At 42.7% G+C, this 24,450-nt stretch overlaps 2 protein-coding genes across 41 annotated transcripts in view; one reads left to right on the forward strand and one right to left on the reverse strand.

Moving 5' to 3' along the window:
* Nucleotides 1–19,490, forward strand: part of RAD52 (RAD52 homolog, DNA repair protein) — a 58,772-nt gene extending 39,282 nt beyond the window's left edge. For 7 of the 14 annotated variants that reach the window (XR_003680230.2, XR_003680231.2, XR_003680232.2 and 4 more), the window contains 12 exons: nt 155–253; nt 1,565–1,666; nt 2,056–2,149; nt 2,332–2,399; nt 4,162–4,280; nt 5,140–5,215; nt 16,656–16,879; nt 17,008–17,153; nt 18,312–18,383; nt 18,731–18,940; nt 19,026–19,196; nt 19,390–19,482. Coding sequence is in view for 7 of the 14 variants with exons in the window: in XM_024129030.3 (XP_023984798.1) it covers nt 173–253; nt 1,565–1,666; nt 2,056–2,149; nt 2,332–2,399; nt 4,162–4,280; nt 5,140–5,215; nt 16,656–16,879; nt 17,008–17,153; nt 18,312–18,383; nt 18,731–18,940; nt 19,026–19,138 (1,305 nt within the window). In the remaining 7 variants the exon portion in view is untranslated. The other 7 variants (XM_028490900.2, XM_024129030.3, XM_028490904.2 and 4 more) reach the window with 7 other exon arrangements.
* A 30-nt stretch (nt 19,491–19,520) lies between these two features.
* WNK1 (WNK lysine deficient protein kinase 1) overlaps nt 19,521–24,450 on the reverse strand; it is a 142,531-nt gene continuing 137,601 nt past the window's right edge. For all 27 annotated transcript variants that reach the window (XM_055085414.1, XM_028490880.2, XM_028490879.2 and 24 more), the window contains 3 exons: nt 24,149–24,336; nt 20,643–23,725; nt 19,521–19,643 (listed from right to left, as the gene is read on the reverse strand). In XM_055085414.1, the coding sequence (XP_054941389.1) occupies nt 23,408–23,725; nt 24,149–24,336 (506 nt within the window). In that variant the 3' untranslated portion in view covers nt 19,521–19,643; nt 20,643–23,407. The remainder of the gene's footprint in view (nt 19,644–20,642; nt 23,726–24,148; nt 24,337–24,450) is intronic.

Raw genomic sequence — 24,450 nt, forward strand, 5'->3', positions numbered from 1 at the left:
TAGGTGATAGCTAAGCACTGAGGAACTTGGCCCTTGACTGGGTCAGTGTTGAAAGTATGCAAGGAAAGTTACTTCATCTGATTTTTAGTAGAGGCTCTTGCCTTTTACCACTAGCATTCTTTGAGATCATTTTTTAAATCTTCTTTTTATTTAGAGGTCAACCTGAATCAACATGTCTGGGACTGAAGAAGCAATTCTTAGCGGCCGTGACAGCCATCCTGCTGGTGGCAACTCTGTATTATGCTTTGGTCAGGTACGTGTGTTTTTTTCATACCTGGCAGGAATGAGGTTACGTGAAAAAGGTATGGGGAAGCCATTGGTAGAGAGCCATCATATACATGTAAGCTGTTTTATTGTTTTTTTTCATTTAAGTGCACCATTTGGGAGTCTTTGACAAGCTCTGAGGGCATTTTGGAACTTTAGCTGCACTGGGGGTTACATTTAGATTCAAATTTTATTTACTTTTTGGGTAGATTACATTTTCATATGCTGTAACATTCAAAATGAAACAGACTGTATGTAAAAAGTCTCACTATTTCCTATCACTCTTGTCCACATGTCACCCAGATCTCTTTTTGGAGGCATCCAAAGTTGCTGGTGTTGTACTCTTTGTGGAGATACTCTGTGCATATAAGGGAGATTCTTGCTTTGTCCCCCCAGATTCTATCTTTGTCTTACCAGAAATCTGTGTGTATTTATTCCATTTAAATAGGGCAAGGGGAAAAGCACTGAGGGGATGAAAATCTAAACAAGTAGGCGTGTATGTCTCTATGTGTAGGATGGGAAATTGTTGAACTAGAGAAGAGGACAAATGGAAGCAAGGCTTCCTGTCATGTTTTCTCCTCTCCTACCCCCTTGCTCATATAAATGTCATACAGACTGAGGAGGGAAGCTTCAGTTTCCCAGTTCTGGCTCGAGAGAGTTTGTAGGGATGGTAACATATTAGTCACATCTAAGGCAGTGGTTTTCAAAATGTGGTCCAGTGACCCCTGGGGGTCCACAAGACCTTTCAGAGTCTGTGAAATCAAAATTGTTTTCATAATAATACTAAAATACTCTGTGCCTTTTTCACTCTCATTCTTTCATGAGTGAGGGTGGAGTTTTCCAGAGACCGTATAGCATGTGCTGATATCATTGCTCTGATGGTTACTGGAATGTGTGCCTGCAGAGTTTCTCATTTTTAATTCCTAGTATTAATAGATATAACCCACATAAACAAAAGCTCATAGGATCCTCAGTACTTTTTTTTTTTTTTTTTTTTTTGCGGTACGCGGGCCTCTTACTGTTGTGGCCTCTCCCGCTGCGGAGCACAGGCTCCGGACGCGCAGGCCCAGCGGCCACGGCTCACGGGCCCAGCCGCTCCGCGGCATGTGGGATCCTCCCGGACCAGGGCACGAACCCGCGTCCCCTGCATGGGCAGGCGGACCCTCAACAACTGCCCCACCAGGGAAGCCCTGCTCAGTACTTTTGAAGAGTGTAAAGGGGTCTGGAGACCAAAAAGTTGGAGACTTGCTGATAAGGAATGGTGGAAATGTCAGTTTAATTTTCCCTTTCTGGATTACAGTACCAATACACAGCAGAAGAGTCCCAGGCCATCCAGAATGCTCTGAGGCAGAGGCTGGGCCCAGAATACATAAGTAGCCGCGTGGCTGGAGGAGGCCAGAAGGTAAGAGAGTTTACATGCCTGAAAAGTGGGCGCCCACAACGCCGACTGTTTCCACGAACCTGCCAACTCCCTCTCTGGTCCTCATGGATTCAGAAGGTCTCTCGTTCACTGTTAGTGGACGTTTATTTGTGTCTTTGGGCGGGGATGGGTTCCAGCCTTCACTGTCATCTGCAGTGGCCCAAGCATGGCCTGGCCCAAGACACTAGTTCTAACTGGCTCCTCTGGAAGATCTTTGAATTAAGTTCACTGAGAAATTCTCTGGAATGTTTAAGGGTGGTTTTGCCAAAAAAGCTGGTAAGGAATAAATTAAGTAAATTTTGATCCACATTTAAGTATGGTAAGGAATTTTAACAAGCTTTTTTTTTTTCTTCTTTAAATTGTTTTTCCAGGTGTGTTACATTGAGGGTCACAGGGTAATTAATCTGGCCAATGAGATGTTTGGCTACAATGGCTGGGCACACTCTATCACACAACAGAACGTGGGTGAGTATGCTTCCTGGCAGTGGCTGCTTCTTCGTTTCCCTTCCTCGGCATTGGCTGACTTCTGGCAGGGGTGTTCTGTGGGCAAGGGCCTGGGGAAGGTGTGCTCAGTCGCCAGCAGGAGGAATACAGGTGAGGCACAGGGATCAGTACCCTCTTCACCTGGTTCTCTTTCCCACTCCTAGATTTTGTTGACCTTAACAATGGCAAGTTCTACGTGGGCGTCTGTGCGTTTGTGAGAGTCCAGCTGAAGGTGAGGGTGATGGAGGGGACGTGCCGCCTGCAGGCACGGGGCAGGTGGGAGAGTGAGCAGGTACGGAGGCCTCTGGGCCCAGAGAGGGGGTGAGGTGGTTCAGACATCCTCCCTCATGTGCCCCTAAAAGAATTTTGAGGAACTCTGTTCTCTTGCACGTTTTTAAGTTGACTCACCAGGGAAGCCCCCAATGTATTCTAAATACCATAGAGGATTAAATGCTGTCATCCATTAAAAAAAATACATGCGCAAGCTATTTTTCTTTTTCTTTCTTTCTTTCTTTTTCAGTAATTATTTATTTATTGGGTTGCACTGGGTCTTAGTTGTGGCGTGCAGGATCTTTAGCTGCGGCATGCAGGATCTAGTTCCCCAACCAGGGATCGAACCCAGGCCTCCTGCATTGGGAGCATGGAGCCTTAACCACTGGACCACCAGGGAAGTCCCTGTTTATCTTTTTTTTGAGCAAGTTATTCTTCGGTCATCAGATACCTTATGTTGTTTCTTCTTGAACACATATTTCCATTCCATTTCCTCTCTGGCTATTATCCTAACATAAGATATATGATTGAAAATCTTTTATTAATAATAACCTTAGGGGCTTCCCTGGTGGCGCAGCGGTTGAGAGTCCGCCTGCCGATGCAGGGGACACGGGTTCGTGCCCCGGTCCGGGAGGATCCCACATGCCGCGGAGCGGCTGGGCCCTTGAGCCGTGGCCGCTGAGCCTGCACGTCCGAAGCCTGTGCTCCGCAACGGGAGAGGCCACAACAGTGAGAGGCCCACGTACCGCAAAAAAAATAAAAAATAAAATAATAATAACCTTATTATACTTTGTGTGTGTGTGTGTGTGTGTGTGTGTGTATGTGTGTGCGCGTATGTATGTAAAAATTTTAGGGGATAAATTTCCAGTGACCTTAAGGCTGTAACTACTGAGAAATTTCTTCTGGATTGAGTTACTATTGATATTACAGGTGCTATTAATACACAATTTAGTCAGTTGTGTTTATGTTGAAGAGACAACATAACTACATCAAAATATTTATATTTAATAAAATTTTATGGAAAATACATTTCTTCATAAGATGGATGAGCTGTTTTTTTCTATTCAGTTAGTTTGTATATCCATAGTTAATATTACTTATTCCTAAACATTTAGCATTAATTCTATTCTGACTTATTTTTATAAATACTACCGAAAACCTTATTTCACATAAACAAACTGAGAATGAACGAGTTTCGTTATAGTGTCATTCATTTCTTTGACTACTTCTGAGTTATATATCAGAAATCACAATGCTATCATCAAACATTATACTCAGCTCTCTGTCAGCTAACAGCTTGATCAGGCCCACCTCTACTTTTGGTAGAAGCCGAGAAACAGGTACCACCTGACTTGTGAGAGGATTTGCTATCCAGTCGTTAGAATCTGTTAAATATAATATTTCAAATTTCTGGCTTGGTGCCCCAGAGGTTTTCATAGTGTGGGTAATGTGTCTTAGCAAGTTGTGGGGCGGGTCAGGTGTGTGCCTGGTGGTGTGCAGAGGAAGGAGACTTGTCTTGCCCTTGGAGCACAGCCACATCTCTAGGCAGATCCGGTCCGGGAAGTAGCCCTGGAAATGGACTCTGGCAACTCTGCCTGTGTTCCGGGCCCTGGGCTCTGTCCAACCAGTCTGAACACTGATGCCTGAGGAAGAGGAGAGCTCTGCAGCCAGGGGCGGGGCTGCAGCTCCTCACGCTGGACCCCAAACTCCTTTTCCGTCCCCAGGATGGTTCGTATCATGAGGACGTGGGCTATGGTGTTAGCGAGGGCCTCAAGTCCAAAGCCTTGTCTTTGGAGAAGGCGAGGAAGGAGGCAGTGACCGATGGGCTGAAGCGAGCACTGAGGTAGGCAGATCCTGTTCTTCTCAGCTCTGGGTAATAACACCCACGTGGCTCAAAAGTCGAAATAACATAAGGCTTCCTCCCACCCTTGGCCCTGTGCGGCCTGTTTTCCTGCTCTCTCCTGTCTTTCCCCAGCACTTCTTTATGCTGAGGGCCCACTTTCTGGGGAATAAGTGGTGGGACCCGGTGTTCTCTGTTCCGTACTTGACCTCGCCTTCCCCACGCCTCTCATCAGCAGTGTGTCTTGGAGACCTTTCCACACGAGCACATAGATTGTTTCCTCATTCTCTTTAGTACGCCTACACAGTTCTTCATTACGTATGTGTAACACGGTTAACTTAGTTTCATAGAGCAGGGTTTTTTAACCTTTTTTTGGGTCATAGATGCCTTTGAGAATTCAATTACCAGAAAAATACATGTAAAACATGCACTAAAAGTTTGCAGTACCCTAACCCGTGGGGGAATCCAGATATCCCAAGTAAAGAACTTTGGTCGTGGGGGTTTGTGGCCCTACAGTGTGCGTGCTCACCATTACTGGGGAATTGGAGCAGTCCTTGGGAAACAGGCTCTGCTGTGGAATTGGTGTCCCACGTTGGGAGGTACAGCTAGTGGGATTTTGTGAGTGCTTGCTCGGCCTTTCTGTGCTCACTGCCCGTCCTGAGGGCAGGGGTTTGTGACTGCTGTGCTCACTGCTGAATTCTCAGAACCTAATGCAGATGCGTAATGAACATTTCTGAATGCTTATCAGCGTCCATTTCCTCTGCTGTGTTGAGAAGCAGCTTGTACAAAGGTTGTAGCTCCGTTCCCTGATATTTACATATAACGTTCTCAACCCCGTTCCCCTTTTTTTTCTTACCCTTAGAAGTTTCGGGAATGCACTTGGAAATTGTATTCTGGACAAAGACTATCTGAGGTCACTAAACAAGCTTCCACACCAGGTATGTTAGAAGTGGGGGAATGGAATGCGTTGCAGTAAAGGTGGAACTGATGATGCTCTTGTGTCATGAGTGAGTGTTTGGTGATGGAGAGAGCAAAAGTGAAGACTTGGCTATTTAGAGGGTCTGGGATGTGTATTTCAGACGTCTTTGAACATGAGAGCCAGCAGGAACCAATTACCTTAATGTACCGACGGGGAAATTGAAGCCTGGGGCATTTGTGTTACTTGTCTCTTATGCAGAGAGAACCGTGCTTGGCAGCGGTCTGTGAGACAGAAGGAGCACAGACCCCTCGCAGCACCACTGCCATTTCTTACAAACAGAGCCTCACCCATTCCACCTTCCTGCTCTTCCTTAGCTCGGGTGTCTTTAAGGTTTAGATCTCCCTTGTTTCTGTAGTTGCCTTCGGAGGCAACTACACGTGATCTGCGCATTTGCCTTCGGAGAATGGGGTCTGGAGTTTAGCATGCCCGGGCCAGTCAGGCTCTGGAGCGTTCCCGTTGCCTGGTGGAGTGTGGCTGCTTCGCCGGTGGTTCTTCGGGTCCCTGCAGTGCCGCCACCCTGGGCGGCCTTCCCTCTCTGGTACTTGAGGGGTTCTTTTTCTTTTGCTGCCCCTAATAGAGGTGTGTGTCAATTGGCAGCTGTCAAAACTCCATTTCCTTCCTTTTTTTAAATCCTTTTTACATATTATTGGACTCAGTTTGCTAATATTTTGTTAAGGATTTCTGCATCTATATTTATGAGGGATATTGTAGTTTTTTCTTTTTTTAAAACATTGTGGTAAAAAACACATAACATGAAATCTACCATTTTTAAGTGTACAACAGTTCAATAGTGAAACACATCTCCAGAACTTACAACATGGAAACCTCTGTACCCATAAAACAACTCCCCTTTTACCCCTTCCTTCAGCCCCTGGCAACCACCATTCTACTTTCTGTTTCTATGAATTTGTCTATTTTAAATACCTCATATAAGTGCAATCATACAGTGTATGTCTTTCTGTGACTGGCTTATGTTACTTAGGATGATGTCCTCAAGGTTCATCTATGTTTTAGCATGTGTCAGAATTTCCTTCCTTTCTAAGGCTGAGTAATATTCCATTGTATGTATATATCACATTTTCTCTATCCCTTCATCCATCAATGGATATTTGGGTTGCTTCCATCTCTTGGCTATTGTGAATACTGTTGTAACGACCATGGATGTGCAAATACCTCTCGAGGGCTCAGTTTTCAGTTATTTTGGATATATATCCAGCAGTCGGGTTGCTGGATCGTATGGTGGGTTTTTTTTAAAAAGTTTTTGCGGAACTTCCATACTGTTTTCTATGATGGCTGCACTATTTTGCAACTCAGCCAACAATGCACAAGGGTTCTGATTTCTCCACATCCTTGCCAACATGTGTTATTTTCTGTTTTTTTGATAGTAGCCATCCTGATGGGTGTGATTTGAATCTCTCTGATGATTAGTGATGTTGAACATCTTTTCATGTGCTTATTGCCCATTTGTGTATCATCTTTGGAGAAATGTCTACTCAGGTTCTTTGCCCATTTTTTAATTGGGCTATTTGATTTATTTGTTGTCAAGTTGTAGGAGTTCTTTATATATTCTGGCTATTAACACCTTATCAGAGATATGATTACAAAGTTTTTTCCCATTCCATAGCTTGCCTTTTAAGTTTGATATAGCTCCATTTGTATATTTTTGCTTTTTTTGTTGCCTGTATTTTGGTGTCATATCCAAGAAATCACTGACAAATTCAATGTCATGAAGTTTTTCCCCTGTGTTTTCTTCTTTGAGTTTTATAGTTTTGGGTCTTATATTTAGGTATTTAATCTATCTTGAATTTATTTTTGTATATGATGTAAGATACAGGTCTAACTTCATTTTTTTGCGTGTAGATATTCAGTTTTTCCAACATCATTTGTTGAAGAGACTCCTTTCCCCATTGTGTAGTCTTGGCACGCTTGCTGACGATCATTTGGTCATACATGAGGATTTATCTCTGGGCTTTCTGTATTCTTACATTGACCTAGGCACCTGTCTTTATGGCAGTATCATACTGTTTTGATTATTGAAGCTTTGTAATATGTTTGGAAATCAGGAGGTCCTCCAATTTTTTTTTTTTTTCAGAATTATTTTTGCTATTTGAGGTCCCTTGAGATTCTTTATACATTTTAAGATGAATTTTTTTTATTCATGCAAAAAAATGCCATTGGAATTTTGATAGGGATTACACTGAATCTGTAGATCACTTTGGTAGTATGCATATCTTAACAATATTAAGTCTTCCAGTTCATGAACATGGGAAGTCTTTCCATCTATTTGTGCCTTCTTTAATTTCTTTCAGCAATGTTTCATAGTTTTCAGTGTACAAGTCTTTCACCTTGGTTAGGTTTATTCCTAAGTATTTTATTCTTTTGGATGCTATTGTAAATGGAGTTGTTGTCTTAATTTTTTGATTGTTCATTATTAGTGTATAGAGACACAACTGTTATTTATGTGGATTTTGTATCCTCCTGAAACTTTGCTGAATTTGTTTATTAATTCTAACAGTTTTTTTGTTGAGTCTTTAGGGTTTTCTACATAGAAGATCAAGTAATCTGCAACCAGAGATAATTTTACTTCTTCCTTTCCAATTTGGATTCCTTTTCTTTCTTTTCCTTGCCTAATTGCTCTGGCTAGGACTTCCAGTATGTTGAGAAGTAGTGAGAGTGGGCATCCTTGCCTTGTTCCTGATCTTCCAGGAAAAGCTTTCAGTCTTCACCATTGAGTATGATGTTAACTGTAGGCTTTTCATATATGGCCTTTATCATGTTGAGGTTGTTTCCTTCTATTCCTAATTTGTTGAATGTTTTTATCTTGAAAAAAATATTGAATCTTGTCATTTTTTTTTGCATCAGTTTAGATGAACAGGTGGTTTTGTTCATGGATCACATTGATTGATTTGTGTATGTTGAACCATCTTTGCATTTCAAGAATAAATCTCACTTGGTCATGGTAATATTTTTAATGTGCTGTTAAATTTTGGTGAGCCGGTATTTCATTGAGGGTTTTTGCATCACTATTCATCAGGGATATTGGTCTATAGTTTTCTTGTAGTGTCTTTTTTTCACCCTCCTCTTATAGTGTTTTTGTCTGGCCTTGGTATCAGAATAATGCTGGCCTCATAGAATGAACTTGGAAGTGTTCCCTCCTCTTCAGTTTCTTGGAAGGGTTTGATGGTTGGTGTTAATTCTTTAAATGTTTGGTAGAATTTTCCAGTGAAGCCATTTAGTCCTGGGCTTTTGTTGTTGTTGTTGTTGTTGTTAGGTTTTTGTTTACTAATACACTTCTACTAGTTACTGGTCTATTATTTCTGTTTCTTCATGATTCAGTCTTGGTAGGTTGTGTGTTTTAGGAATGTATCCATTTCTTCTAGGCTACCTGATTTGTTGGTGTACAGTTGTTCATAGTATTCTCATAATCTTTTTTATTTCAGTGGCATCGATTGCAATGTCCCTTCTTGCACTTCTGATTTTAGTTATTGAGTCTTCTTTTTTTCTTAATCTAGCTAAGGGTTTGTCAATTTTGTTGATCTTTTCAAAAAACTAACTCTCAGTTTTGTTGATTTTTTTTTTCCCTATTGTTTTTCTGTTCTCTATTTCATGTATCTCTGCCCTAAGCTTTATTTCCTATCTTCTCCTAGCTTGTGTCAGCTAGAAACTTCCCTGTTGGTACTGCTTTTGCTGCATACCGTAAGTTTTGGTATGCTGTGTTTTCATTTTCATTTGTCTCAAGATATTTTCTAATTTCCCTTGTGATTTATTTGACCCATTGGTTGTCTTAAGAAAGTACTAATTTCCACGTTTGTGAATTTTCCATTTTTCCTTCTGCCATTGATTTCCAGTTTCATTCCATTGTGATCAGCAAAGATTTTTTTTGTATAATTTGTCTTCAATTTAAGACTTGTTTTGTAGCCTAACATGTGGTGTCTCCTGGAGAACGTTCCATTTGTACTTGAGGAGAATGTATATCCTGCTGTTGTTGGGTGGAACATTCTCTATATGTCTTAGGTCCATATGGTCTATAGTGTTCAAATCTTCTGTTTCCTTACTGACCTTCTGCTTGGTTCTATCCACTACTGAAAGCAGGGTACTGAAGTCTTCTACTATTATTGTCTTGCTGTGTATTTCTCCTTTCAATTCTGTCAAAGTTTGCTTTATATATTTAAGAGCTCTGATGTTTGGCATATAAGTATAATTGTTATAGCTTCACAGTTAATTGACCCTTTTATTATTATAGAATGTCCTCTTTTGTCTCTTGTAACAGTTTTTGACTTAAAGTCTATTTTTTCTTATATTAGTATAGCCTCCCTTTTGGTTACCATTTACATGGAATATGTTTTTCCATCCTTTCACCTTCAGCCTGTGTTATGTCTTTAGATCTGAAGTGAGTCTAATGTAGGAAGTATGTAGTTGTATCTTGTTTTTTGAATCCATCCAGCCAATCTATGGCTTTTGGTTGGGCAGTTTGATCCATTTACATTTATTATTGATAGGGAAGGGCTTAGTATTGTCATTTTTGTTAATCGTTTTCTGTATGTCCTGTAGCTTAGCTTTTTTGTTTTGTCCCTTCTTTCCTCTCTTACTGCTGTCCTTTGTGTTGTGTTGATTTTTTTGGTAGTAACATATTTGATTCCCTTCTTGTTTACTTTTGTGTATATCCTATAGATATTTTCTTCGTGGTTACCACAATTATATAAAACATTTTAAAATTATAACATTCTATTTTAAACTGATAACTTGAATTGCATACAAAAACTCTAGTCCTTTACAACCCCCCTTTTAGGTTATTGATGTTACAGATTACATCTTCATATTATTGTATGTCCACTAACATAGATTGATAGTTATAAAAGTTTTAATGGTTTTACATTTAATATCTGTATTCATTATATAATTTTAATGGTTTTCTTCATTTAAATTCCGTGTACCAAAATTATAATGATACAGGTTACTGTTTTTGTCCGTGTATTTACCTTTACTGGAGAACTTTTTATTTTCATGTTGCTGCCCGGCATCCTTTTGTTTCAGTTTGAAGGACTCCCTTTAACGTTTCTTGTAGAGCAAGTCTAGTGGTAATGAACTCCCTCTGCTTTTGTTTATTTGAAAAAAATCTTAGTTTCTCCATTTTTGAAGGATACTTTTGCTGGATACACTATTCTTGGCTAAGTTTTTTCTTTCAGGACTTTGAATATATCATCCCACTCCGTTTTGGCCTGTAAGAGTTCTGCTGAGAAATCTGATAATCTTAGGCAGGCACTCCAGTATGTGATGATTTGCTTCTTCTCTTGCTGTCTTCAAGATTTCTCTTTGACTTTTTTTAAAAAATTGAGATATAATTGACATACAACATTACAGGCATACCTTGTTTTATAGTGCTTCATTTTATTGCACGTCACAGATGATTGCATTTTTTACAAATTGAAGGTTTGTGGCAACTGCATTGTCAGGTGATGGTTGACATTTTTTAGCAATAAATTATTTTTTGATTAAGGTATGTACATTGCTTTTTCTTGACATAATGCTGTTGCGCCCTTAACATACTACAGTATAGTGTAAACACAACTGTTATATGCACTAAGAAACCAAAAAAATTGTGTGACTTGCTTTATTTCTATATTTGCTTTATTGTGGAGGTCTGGAACCAAACCTGCAATATCTTTGAGGTATGCCTGTATATTAGTTTCAATTGTACAACATAATGATTCAGTATTTTTATATATTGCAAGATGATCACCACAATAATTCTAGTTAACATCCATCACCACACATAGGTGCAGTTTTTTTTATGATGAGAATTGTTAAGATCTATTCTTTTAGCAACATTCAAATATACAATACAGTGTTATTGACTATAGTCACCATGCTGTACATTACATCCCCAGAGCTTATTTATTTTATAACAGGACGTTTGTACCTTTTGACTCCCTTCATCCATTTTGTCCACCCCCCACCCCTGGCAACCACCAGTCTCTTCTCTTTATCTGTGAGCTCAGTTTTTGTTTGTTTGTTTAGATTCCACATATAACTGAGATCATATGGTATTTATTTTTCTCTCTGAATTATTTCACTTAGCAAATTGTCCTCAAGATCCATCCATGTTGTTGCCAAGTGGCAAAATTTTCTTCTTTATGCCTGAATAATGTTCTGTTGTAGATATATATATACTACATTCTTTATCAGTGGACATTTAGGTTACTTCCATGTCTTGGCTGTTATAAATAATGCTGCAGTGAAAATGGGGGAGCATATCTTTCTGGGTTACTGTTTTTCTTTTCTTTGGATTAATACCCAGAAGTGAAATTGCTGCATCATATGGTAGTTCTATTTTCTAATTTATTATTATAATTATTATTATTTCTAGTTTCTAATTTATTCAGGAAACTGTTTTCCATAGTTTTTCCCATAGTGGCTACGCCAGTTTACAGTCCCACCAGCAGTGCACAAGGGTTCCCTTCTCTCCACATTCTCACCAGCACTTGTTGTCTCGACAGGTGTGAGGTGCTATCTTATTGTGGTTTTGATTTTCGTTTCCCTGATGGTGAGTGATGTTGAGTATCTTTTTATGTACCTGTTGGGCACCTGTATGTCTTCTTTCAAAGAATATTCAGAAAGATCTATTCAGATCTTCTGCCCATTTTTTAATTGCATTGTTTTGTTTTGTTTTGATTTTGCCTTTTTTTTTTTTTTTTTTTTGCGGTACGTGGGCCTCTCACCGTTGTGGCCTCTCCCGTTGCGGAGCACAGGCTCCGGACGCACAGGCTCAGCGGCCATGGCTCATGGGCCCAGCCGCTCCGCAGCACGTGGGATCCTCCCGGACCGGGGCACGAACCCGCGTCCCCCGCATTGGCAGGCGGACTCTCAACCACTGCGCCACCAGGGAAGCCCTGGTTTTGCTTTTGAGTTGTATGAATTCTTTATATGTTTTGAATGTTAATGCTTTATCAGTTATATCATTTGCAAACTTCTTCTTCCATTCAGTAGGTTGCCTTTTCACTTTGTTAATTGTTTGCTTTGCTGTCAGAAGCTTTTTAGTTTGATATAGTTCCACTTGTTTATTTTTGCTTTTGTTGTCTTCGCTTTTGGGTGTCAAATACAAAAAAATTACCATCAAGACCAATGTCAAGGAGCGTACTGCCTATGTTTTCTTCTAGGAGTTTTATGGTTTCAGGTCTTTAATCCAATGTTAATTTTTGTGTATGGTGTAAGTGGTCCAGTTTAATTCTTTTGCATGTGACTGTCCAGTTCTTTTGTTTTTGTTTTAATAAATTTATTTATTTTTGGCTGCGTTGGGTCTTCGTTGCTCCGCACAGGCTGTCTCTAGTTGCAGCGAGCGTAGGCTACTCTTCGTTGCGGTGTGTGGGCTTCTCATTGCAGTGGCTTCTCGTCGCAGAGCACGGGCTCTAGGCGCATGGGCTTCAGTAGTTGTGGCATGCGGGCTCAGTAGTTGTGGCTCACAGGCTCTAGAGCGCAGGCTCAGTAGTTGTGGCACACGGGCTTAGTTGCTCTGCGGCATGTGGGATCTTCCCGGACCAGGGCTCGAAGCCGTGCCCCTGCATTTTGGCAGGTGGATTCTTAACCACTGTGCCACCAGGGAAGTCCCTACTCTCCAGTTTCTTACAGTTTTGTTGAATAGACTGTCATTTCCCCATTCTATATTTTTGGCTCCTTTGTCATAAATTAATTGACCATGTATGTGTGGGTTTATTTCTGGGCTCTCTATTCTTTTCCATCGATCTATGTCTGTTTTTGTGCCAATACCATTCTGTTAATTTCTAGAGCTTTCTAAGGTAGTTTGAAATCAGGAGGTGTGACGCCTCCAGCTTTGTTCTTCTCAGGATTGCTTTGGTTATTCAGGGTCTTTTCTGGTTCCATTCAAATTTTAGGATTGTTTGCTCTATTTGTGTGAAAAATGCCTTTGGAATTTTGCTATGGATTGCATTGAATTTGTAGATTGCTTTGGGTATAGACATTTTCATAATATTGATTCTTGCAATTCATGAGTATGGGATATCTTTCCATGTATTTGTATCCACCTCTTTCTTTTATCAGTGTCTTCTAGTTTTCTGAGTACAGGTCTTTCATCTCTTTGGTTAAATTTATTCCTAGGTGTTTTACTCTTTTTGATGCAATTGTAAATAGGATTGTTTTCTTAATTTCTCTTTCTGATAGTTCATTGTTGTACTGTCTTTGACTTTTGACATTTTGGTTACAATATGCCTTGTTCTCTTTGGGCTCATCCTAGATGTAGTTCTTTGAGCTTCTTGAATTCATACATCTTTTCTTTCCTCAGATTTTGGAAGTTTTTCACCAGTAATCTCTCTTCTCCTAAGACTTTTAAACTATGTAGCATGACAGTGCCCTTATAAGTCCTTTAAGCGCTCATTTTTCTTCATTCTTCTTTTTGCTTCTCTGAATAGATGATTTCAAATGACCTGTCTTCAAGTTGGCGGATTCTTTCTTCTGCCTGATCACGTCTGCTGTAGAATGTCTCTAGTGAATTTTTCAGCTCCAGAATTTGCTTGCTTCTTTGTTGTCATTTCTCTTTGCTGATACTCTCATTTTGTATATACATCATCATTTTCGTGATTTCATTGAGCTGTGTATCTGTGATCTCCTAGTTCATTGAGCATCCTTGAGTTATTTTAGTTTCTTTGTCAGGCAGCTCTTAGCACTTCATTTCTTCAGGGTCAGTTTTTTGAGTTTCATTTTGTTCCTTTGACTGGGCCATGTCTCCCTGTTTCTTTATATGTGATCTTTTGCTGAGATTTGAGCATTTGAAAAAACCACCACCTCTCCCAGTCTTTCTGTACTGGCTTTGTGCAGGGGAAGAAGATCTGTGCCAGTCAGCCCAGCTGGAGGTTCTAGGACCTCTCAGGTCTTTTACAGTCTCCTGCTCCTTCTGGCATCTGACTGCAGAACTGCAGCTCTTACGTGCTGTGGCGCTCACCTCTGTTTTTAGTGACTTTCAAACTCTGCTCCTGATTCTGTCAGCATTTCGTCAGGTGAGACAGACACCAGTGCCTTGGGCAGCCTCCAGACAACCCCCCAGAACTTCAGACGCACAGTCCACTCTTTTGTTTCCATCCAGAGGGAAGAGCCCCAGTGTGGGAGGTTTCCTCTGCTTGTACTGCTCTATGCCAGACGGGCAGGGGAAGGGCCATGGGCAGGCAGGCATGCAGTATGCCGTGAACTTTGCTCCCTCCTTTGCTGGAATCTTGTCTGGGTTTTATGTTGGCCTGAGTGCTGTAGCCTCTCACCTGGCCACTGGGGTTCTTACAGAGGTATCTGGTCTGTGTACTGCTGTCGGCTTGGTGTCTCTGTGAGAGAGACTTGGAGCTTCTGGTCTGCCGTATGCTGACGTCACTCTCCATTTCTTTGTCGCTTTTTTCTTTTAATGAATTTTTTAAACAAAGTGCAACATATATATAGAAAACTGCATACATCATAATGGCACAGCCCGATGAATTTTTAGAAGTGAACACAGCTATTTACAAACCAGACAGGGAAACAGAATATTATCAGCACTCCAGGACGTCATTTTGCCCCCTCCCATTCACTACCTTGATTTTATCTTTTCAAAAGTAACTACCGTTCTGCCTTCTAGTCTCAGATTTATTCCTGTTTTTGAACTTTATATAATGGGATTGTACAGTTTATGCTTTATAAAAAGTGACTGAAGTATTAAAAAGTACATGCAGACATGCAGACAATGCACACATCATAAATGTTCAGCTTGATGAATTCTAAGACCAGACACACCCACATAACCAGCATCTGAGTCACAGTGGAGCATCCCCGTGGCCCAGAATGTCTCAGTTGTGTATCCCTTGCAGTTGCTGCCTTCCATCATTCATTACTTCTCATCATTACTGAGGAAAACGAACCACTTTTGACAACATAGGTTAGGGTTGACTGTTCCATACTTTTGGGGATCAAATAGTATGAACTGTTTTGTGTCTGGCTTTCATTCCACGCGTGTGCGAGATTCATTCTTACTGCACATAGTAGCATTTTCACTGCTGTATCTTCTCTGTTGCATGAGTAGACCGCAGTTGACTTTCCCACCCTGACTTGATAGACATTTGAGGTTTTCATAGCCTTTGGTTGTTTTGAATCCAGGGCTGCTGTTAGCGTTCCTGTGCGCCTCTTGGTGCACATACTCACCCAATTTACCTTGGGAACTACTGGCTCGGCTCAGAGGGCTGGGCATATGCCTAGTTTTAGTAGATTCTTCCAGTTTCCAGTATGGTTGTACTAACTCACACTCCCACCTGGCAGTGTATGAGTTCCAATTATCCTATACATTCAGTAGCACTCAGCAACGTCAGTCTTTTAAAAGCTTTTCAGCACTCAGTTTTCCCCCAATTTCTTTTATTGTGGTAAAACATCCATAACACAATGTACTATCTTAGACATTGTAAGGGTACATACAGTTCAGGGGTACTAAATACATTCATAATGTGGGATACTCATCGCCACCATCCATCTCTGTAGCTCTTTTCTAACTGAAACTCTAGACCCATTAAACGTGATGCCAGCACCCCTCTCCACCCAGCCCTGGGCACCATCTACTTTGTCTCTCTGGTCTGGCTACTCTAAGGGCCTCATGTCAGTGGAGTCATCTCTCATCTGTCTTTTTGTGACTGGCCTGTTTCACTGAGCAGAATGTCCTCAAGGTTCATCCATGTCCTAGCATAAACTCATTTCTCTTTTTTTTCTTTCTTTTTTGGCAGTGCCATGCGGCTTGCAGGATGATCTCAGTTCCCTGGCCAGGGATTGAATGAACCTGGCCATGGCAATGAAAGCCCAGAATCCTAACCACTAGGCCACCAGGGAACTCCCTGCATAAGCTCATTTCTGTTTAACTTATTTACTTCTCAACGTCAGTACAAAATTTCACAGTATAATTTTCATTTTCATGTTATCTTTATCCAAAGTGTAGTCATCTCAGTCCCTCATATTCCTTTATTCTGTCAGCATCATATTATTAATTGAGAGAGACGTTCTCCCAAGTGAAAAATCTCTGGGTTTCTGTAGTGTGATGATGTGTGATCATTTCCATTAAAAAAAAAAAGTAGACAGCATCAGAGCCAGTTGCCAAGAAGAGATTCAAATTAGATTTTACAGAGCATTTGCTCTAAATAAGAACTGAAGTATGATTCCTTCTTATCAAAACTTCATTAATACAGAATGGCATAGGTGGAAAATGAAATTGTTTTATTCCTCATATAATTAAAATGACTTGAACTTATGGATCCCTTGTCCCAGCTTCTTAGGACCTGGAAGGAATGATGGATAAAGGATCGTGAAATGCCATTTTTCAGGTATCTAGATCCTTGAGGAAGGGGAAGAGCAGTTGGAAGAAGTTTTCTCCTCTTTTTTTCCCTCATTAGCTGCCTCTCGAAGTGGACTTAACTAAAGCAAAGAGACAAGACTTTGAACCATCTGTGGAACAAGCCAGATATAGCAGCTGCCGACAGAACCTGGCTCTGGGACCCCCCAAACCACAGGAGGTGACATCCCCTTGCAGACCAAGCCACCACGTTGTGACGCAGGGGACGAGGACAGCAGCTCCGGGTGCAGGCCGCGTGCCCTCCCCGCCCCTGCTCCTTCCCAGGTGTCTCCCACTCCTGCCTTCACTTCAGAGCCAGCACACTGGCTGGCCCGTGTGCTCCCTTGGGAACCGTGTGTCTCTGCTCACCAGTTAACTCAGGAACTCATCTCCCTGTTGCTCTCCTGGTGCAGAAGCGCGACCTCCACTGCCACAGAGAGCGATGCCACGTACCAGCGGAAGCTCCGGCAAAGACAGCTGCAGCAGCGGTTCCGGGAGCAGATGGAGAAACAGCAGCAGGAAGCCCCGTCTGGCCCGCCCACCGAGAAGCAGGGCCCTGGTGAGAGGACGGAGCGCGGGCTCTGGGGGCGACTCTGCTCCCCACACTCTGCAGCAGGTCGGGTCCGCACACAGCACAGGGCCGCCACGGGCTCAAACCATTACGTCCTGCCTTGCGTTTCCCCGTGACTGAAGGAAGACAGTGGTCGTTTGGGGGAAGGAGACGGGCCCTGACATAACCTGGAACTAGACGTCTCAGGGGACAGAGCTTTTTTTTGGCCTCGGTTACTTTGGCCACGTGTACACGAGAAAGCCTTTCTGAGCTTTTTTAAAAATAAATTTATTTATTTACTTATTTATTTAACTTTTGGCTGCGTTGGGTCTTCGTTGCTGTGCACAGGCTTTCTCTAGTTGTGGCGAGCAGGGGCTCCTCTTCGTTGCAGTGTGCGGGCTCATTGCAGTGGCTTCTCTTGTTGCGGAACACGGGCTCTAGGTGTGTGGGCTTGAGTCCAGGTTCAGTGGGAGTAGTAGATGATGATTGATAGAGATTTTCTTGGAGTCTTTCTTTCTCTCTCAGAGACTAGAAACAAACAAAGAAAGACCAAGTGGATTTTTGCCCAGCTTCTCCCTAAAAATTACGAAGAAGTTTCAGAGGACTTGCTTCATGTTTAGTTCCTTATAATTCCCCTCAGCACTGGCAGGCTGAGGTTAATGTAGGGGAAAAAAAAAAACCAAAAAACTTACTTACTGTGCTGGGGGTGTTGTTCTTAATAAGAATTATTATTCTAGGTCTTTAGCTTCCAAACCATTGCGGAAGCTCTGGGGGTCAGGGGTGGAGGAGGAGTCATCTCCAGGACTTCCCCCACCCCGAATCACACAGTCATCATCTTGGTTTTACATATTCATTTCTGCTTAAGATTTTGTTTGAACAAGGGTTATAGCTTCAAATAGTAAAAACTGGACAAGACTGCTTACAATAACTTCCGTTTCTGCTGCTAAAGGAGAAACAAACTTCTCAGGTTTCTTTTGCAGTTTGATGAGAAGAATATAGTATCGTCAGTCCTATTTTATATAGCTCTGTAGGTAGGAGGACCAGGATGCAGGGTCCCAAGTTCTACCGCTGGCCGTGACGACGAGTGTAACCCCAGGCGGCTTTGCACGCACTTCCAAGGCCGCCCCCGGCCCAGCTTGGTTACGTGGTTTTGTCCTTTCTCTGCAGCAGCGCTGCCACCGGTGCCACCTGCCGGAACTGCTGCTTCAGAGCCGCTCACCCAGACAGACGTGCTTCCAGGTCAGGAGGGCTAAAGGAATGACTTCAGTCCTAATCAGTAAAATACCTATCAAGTGTCTGTAAGTTACCGTGCTGTATACTTTCCGTCGTCACAGATACATTTCAAAAGAGGCATAAATATCTTCATTTCCATTGGTTTTGCAGAAAGTGCTGACTGATAGCACATATGCAGCTCCTCTACTGTCCTGACCCGAGAGAGGCTCTGGGGTACTTTCACGGGTCGGGGAAAGAGAAATTCCCAACGCCATCATATAGAGTACTCATGATACGGCATTTCTCACGACCTGTTATTTTTCCAGCACCTCGTTTGTTGATGCTGCATTTGCTTGTGACCTCTGTCCTTGCAGACAGTCTTGAAATGTGGGACATGGCTCTAGATGCAGGGGACAGTGTGGTCAAGCCCTTGTCTAAACCAGAACCGCCGCAGGCCCGTGCCACCTCCGTCCTGCAGAACGAGATGGAGACCTGGAACAGGACCCCACAGAGCCTTTGCCACCAGAATCCACAGGCAAAATCTGGACCCTGGCACCTTCACAACCTTAACCAACACGTAACAGGTAGCAAAGTGTTTTAGGAGCAGAAATGGAAGGGAGAACCTGGGTATAATGCTCTGAATCTTAAAGAATGACACCCCATTTCAAGAAGTCGGAGGGGACTCACGCCAGAGCAGCAGCAGCCTGAGAAAATGGAGTGTAACTGGATTAAGAGCCGCACGTCTTCCTTGGGGTCCTGACTTGAGGTGCAGCTCTTTCTAGCGGATGGTGGTGGGACGCTGAAGCGTGGCTGCATTAAGAGCTTTCCTCTTAAAAGCAGGTGTGTCATGCTCTCTACTGCAGCTTGGTCTAGTGTTAACAGAGGGACCTGTCCCCCTCATAACAATGTTCATTCTTGGCCTTTAGTTTAAAGTAGGACAGTTAACTAATACAATTCAAAAGTTATTAGCTGTCAGTTTATTCCTTATTTTTAAATCATGGCAGCTGTATGTGAACAATTTTCTCTTCCGTAGGAGACTGTGCTTCATATAGGAAGAACCAGGACATGAAGAAAAGGAGATTGGATCCATCTTGACCAAGGCTCCGTTCACCTCACTGGATTCTGTCACAAAGGGACTTCCAAACACTGCTTCTTGGTCATGAAATGACTCATCATCCGAGGGAATGAGCTTTACCTCCGGGGACTGACCTTGCTTCGTGCTCAACTTCGCCAGAGGATTTCACTGTTGGAACCTGACGCAGATCAAGCTGGGCAGGTTGGGAAGCCCTGCGGAGATTAAACAAACAACTTTTCTTTGGCTCTTCGCTATTTATTCCTAAGCTTTTATGTTAATAAAGGTAGAAATTCTAGGAATCACAGTGGCCACCTTGCCCACGCACCAGCCCCCACAGCGGCCTGCGGTATGTCACTCTGTGTGCCCTCTGACCCCTTTCGCTGCCACTCATCTACAACGATCTGTCATTTATAGGCTCATCATGAAACTACCTCCATTTTTTCCTAATAAGGAAGTAATCTAAGACCACAGAAAAGGCATTTTTAAGAAAGCAAAATAAAATCCTACTTTGTAACAAAATGACAGGCATACCTTTCTTTTTATTGCACCTCGCAGTTTTTGTTTTTTGTTTTTTAAACAAATTGAAGGTTTTTGGCAACCCTGTGTTGAGCATCTTCCCAACAGCATTTTAAAGTATATATTGTTTTAGGGACTTCCCTGGTGGTCCACACTCCCAAGGCAGGGGTCCCGGGTCCGATCCATGGCCAGGCAACTAGGTCCCGCATGCCACAACTAACTAAGACCCGGTGCAGCCAAGTAAATAAGTAAATATTTTTTTAAAATATATTCTTAAAAAAAAAAGGTATATATTGTTTTAGATATAATGCTATTGCAGACATAACAGGCTATAGTGTAAACGTTTATATGTACTGGGAAACCACAAAAATCTGCGTGACATAAGCAGCTGTTTAGCTATTTGAGATGTGCGATTATCACCCACCTTAACATAAATTCTTTTAGTGTTTAGATGTTTCATAATCCTTTCCCCCAACTAATGAGTGTGCAGTTTTACTTTTTAAGGGCATTTTGGGCTGGGCCTTGTCCCCAGTCTTGAGTTTGTTGGAGCACAGGCCCATCTGTGGGAAGCTGTGCCCCTAGGCCACCACCGCGCCTCTGGAAGACGAGCAGGGGGCTTTCCCTGACCTCCCTCCACCTCACCTGAGCTGCACAGCTTTGGGCATAGATTCATCTTCTGATTTTGATATCCTTACCGTGGTCTTCAGAAAATATATCTTGCCTGTCTGCAGCATCTTAGTTCAGGTCAGAACTGCTGTTGAAAAAAAAGGTCCTGGAGATAGGAATCCAGTTATAAATTGCACACAAGTCAAATCAGAGCTAATGAGATCACGAAAAAGGCATGTGCTGAAAATGAAACCCCCACAGCTCAAGAAAAGCAAGTTTGGTTTATTTGAATGGTTTCATCTACAAAGGTTAACAAACGGAAGCAGAAAGCGCGACCCCCGGGGTTTATCCCAAACTCACGGGTTGACGGGCTGCCGAGAATCCCCAAGGTTTGAATTTAGTCTTTTTTTAAACAGTGTACATTGTTAAATAATGTAAGGAAAACATTTATAATTCGGAAAGAATTTTTTTAATGTGGAAAAAGATACTCAAAGTGTACTATTAACACAAAAATAATTTAAACAGTTCAGTAGCACTAGGTTCATTCCTCTAGGCTTCAGTTACTTCATCCACAGGAGGGGAAAAAAATCAACAGTAAATAAAAGCAGTTCTTACTTTCCACCTGTGAGTGAAGAGATCTCAAAATGATTAAACCAAAGAAACAAAATAGTCACGTGCTGCACTCTGGCTCCTCTTTCCTCTGCTGCAAAGCCCTGCCTCCTTGCCCAGGGGTCCATTCCCCACTTCCTTGGCGTTTCTTGTTCTGTCCTTACTCTTGTCATCTCCCAAGGATTATAGGCAGAGAAAAAGTAAGTAAACAGTTCCGAAGCAAAGCTCGGAACGCCTGCCCTTTTCATTTCTACCTTCCTAAAACCTTCAGCTCTCATTTGCATCTTTGGGGTCTCGGCTAACTTAATAAAGAAAATGACCAACAGAGGACAGGACAGCCATCCAGGCTCTTCCTGTCATGGGGATTCCTGGGATGTGCCACTGAGGTGGGTAAGAGGTTGGAAATAGGTCAGTTTCCCAGCTCAAGAGTCAAGAAGCACCCCAGAATTAAAAGAGTCCTGGCTTCTTTCCCCACCTTCTGGGAGAACAGAGATCCCAAACTCAGACAATGAGGAGAGTATTTCCTGAAAATTCTGAAAGTAACAGAACTGCCCATTACAGCTAGGCACAGCACTAAATAATACTGGTTGGTTGCACTTATTATTACTTCAGGGGAATATCTGTTTACAGAGGACGTGAGAATATCAGCTGTAATTCTAGAAATAAGGTGGCGCAAGAGATTATGATCCTGCAACCATTTGGACATTATATAGGAAGTGGGTAGGAATAAGCATTCTTTCCTACAATGCTTAATTCAGATGTGGGTCCACTTTCCACAAACTACAGTACCCCAAGCTGAGAAATACACGGTACATTTGCACCAAGAGGAAAGCAATCCAAATTTTTCTTAGAGCAACTTTCTCCATCTGTGACATTTCACTATCACATTTCCCAGCTTAAAAACTAGTGCCCCCCCCGCTCTCCCGTGCCCTTGCCTTTATATTCAGCCATTTCTTCCAGGTCTCCTCTGCTCAAGCCCAGCTCAGGTAAGTAAGGCTTATGGCAGCCACTGGCCAAGCATCACCTATCTTCAAAACAAGTCTGTTCTCCCATCCTGTAGTCTTTCTTTTTCTTTCATCACTTATCGCTCACCACGCTCAATCTTGTAAATTGCCCGATTTTGTGACAACACCCCTCCTCACCTGTCCTGAAACAGAGTTTTCTGCTTTTAACCACTACTGTCAACTTCTCACCTGCTCATCTTACACCTGCTCTAGACAAAATTGTTGAATGACTTGAAAAAAAATACTCTTTCAATTTCCTTATTGCATAATCCACTGCTGGGTCACATGGACCCAAGGTTTCCTTCCATACGCCCTTTGCTGACTGGGGTCTGATGAGAAGTTGATGTTAACGGCAGAAGCAATAGAAGTCCAAGGCACTAAAACATCCAGCAAGCAATACTGGGAGAACAGAGTATTCAAGTACAGTAATTTATACAATTTTACATTCACATTTATTTATCTAATACAATGGAAATACAAAGGAGAAAGTAAAGTCTCAACAGGTAAAGGACAGCTAGCTTTTTTCAACTTTTTAAACCTTTCATATCTTACTCTTAAAACTACTGTTGTCCAACAACATTTATATATCACAGTGTTTCCACATCAAAACTGATGGCAAAGTTACATGTCCGCAGGGAACTTAATTTTTTTTTTTTTTTTCCTAATGGCTAATGCTGCAGTCAAAGCTGCGAATATCATTTGCTAAAGCACTAATGACCTATCGTAAGAAAGGGTTGAAACCTCAGTCCCCTGGTGTTTTCACTGGGTTCTAAAGATTGGCTGGGGTGGGGAGAGGGTAGGAGAGAGCCCAATAGTTTAATTTTTTGTCTTGCGGTTTATGTTCTTGAGGGGATAAGGGACTTGGGGTGGGTACCAAGATTAAGAGCCCCACTACTTGAGAACGCAGATGGGCTTTGCTTTTCCACTGAGCTCTCTAGAAGCTTTCTGATCAACACGATTCTCTTTCCGAGCGCTCACTGTTGGGGAGAGAGAACAAAGCATACACAAGAAACCGGCTCTTTCTTTCCTTCTCATCCCACTCCAATAAATGGTGAAAGCAGAGGGAGATTCTCCACTCTGAGGGCTCTAAGCGGTATTAAACACATTCCTGTCTGGCAAGAAATAACCAGTTAAATGCAGCGCTAGTAGTTAGTATGTAGGCTACTTTCCCATCCCCCTCCCACCTGCCCCTCACCATCCCACCTCCTGCCCCCGAATCTACTCCATTAACGCCTCTAGGTCTAAGTGGTCCTCAGGTTGGAACCTGGGGGGTTGCTGATGGACTTCTGCAAGTTGCTGATGTTGAAGTTCTGTAAGGAGGCAGTTCCCACAGGTTGGAACTGGCTAAGTGGCTGTGTTGCTGGGCCGCCCGTGCCGCTCCACTGCGGGCCAAAGGGGGGGGCTGGGAAACCGTACTGCTGTGGGGGGCACATGGGCTTGGGGAAGTGGCCTAGAGAGGTAGCTGATGCTGCAGAGATGGGGGCGGAGCCACCCAGGGTTGAGGTCATGGAGACGCACAGCTGACCAGGTGCGGAGAACTTCCTTGCCATGCCAGGGCCCTGAGGAGAGAACAATGCCGTGTGAAGCTGGTGTGGGTGTGAAATGGGTGGGACTGAGACAGAATTCCAGAAGTGGGCCGCTCTCATCTTGCAGGGGACAGTGAAAACAACACCCAGACAACCTTCCATCCTCATTATTGGCTCTTTATATTTACCAAACACTCATTCTGATTGGAGGGGGGTGGTGTCGTGTGTGTGTGTAGTTCAGAGTGTGAAAGGAAAAGGGAAGAAAAAACTGGGCTGACCGATACAGAGCTCGGGATTCAGGGCAGGAAAACTAAAAGGGGACCTGGGTGATGTTTGTCTTGTTTTTTTCCAAGTGTTAAAACTCATGAGCTACTGAAGAAGGTCCCTCACGTGAGCGAGAGGCGTGCTCAGTGACACGCTGATGGAACCGGAAAATGGCAAAAGGGGCAGACTGACCTCATAACTCATGTGTCCTTTGCTTCCTCTCCTGCCTGAGAGATTCATGGCGTCTCGGGCCCAGTTGTCCACCAACTTGTGCAGGTCATCTGTGAACGTGCCCTTCCTGCTGGACGTCATGGCAGGAGGCTGAGCCTGGGCGGCCTGGCTGCTCACTGTTCCCCCAACGGTGTTTGTGCTGCTGGTCCCTAAAGGTAGAAGAAGCAACAGAGTACAACCATTAAAAGAGGCTTGGGCTGTAATTTCAGGGAGAGGAAAAACTTCCGAGGATGATGAATGGCAAACCACAGAATGGGGAGGAT

This window comes from Physeter macrocephalus, chromosome 6 (genome assembly GCF_002837175.3).
Source record: "Physeter macrocephalus isolate SW-GA chromosome 6, ASM283717v5, whole genome shotgun sequence".
In the NCBI taxonomy this organism is placed as follows: Eukaryota; Metazoa; Chordata; class Mammalia; order Artiodactyla; family Physeteridae; genus Physeter; species Physeter macrocephalus.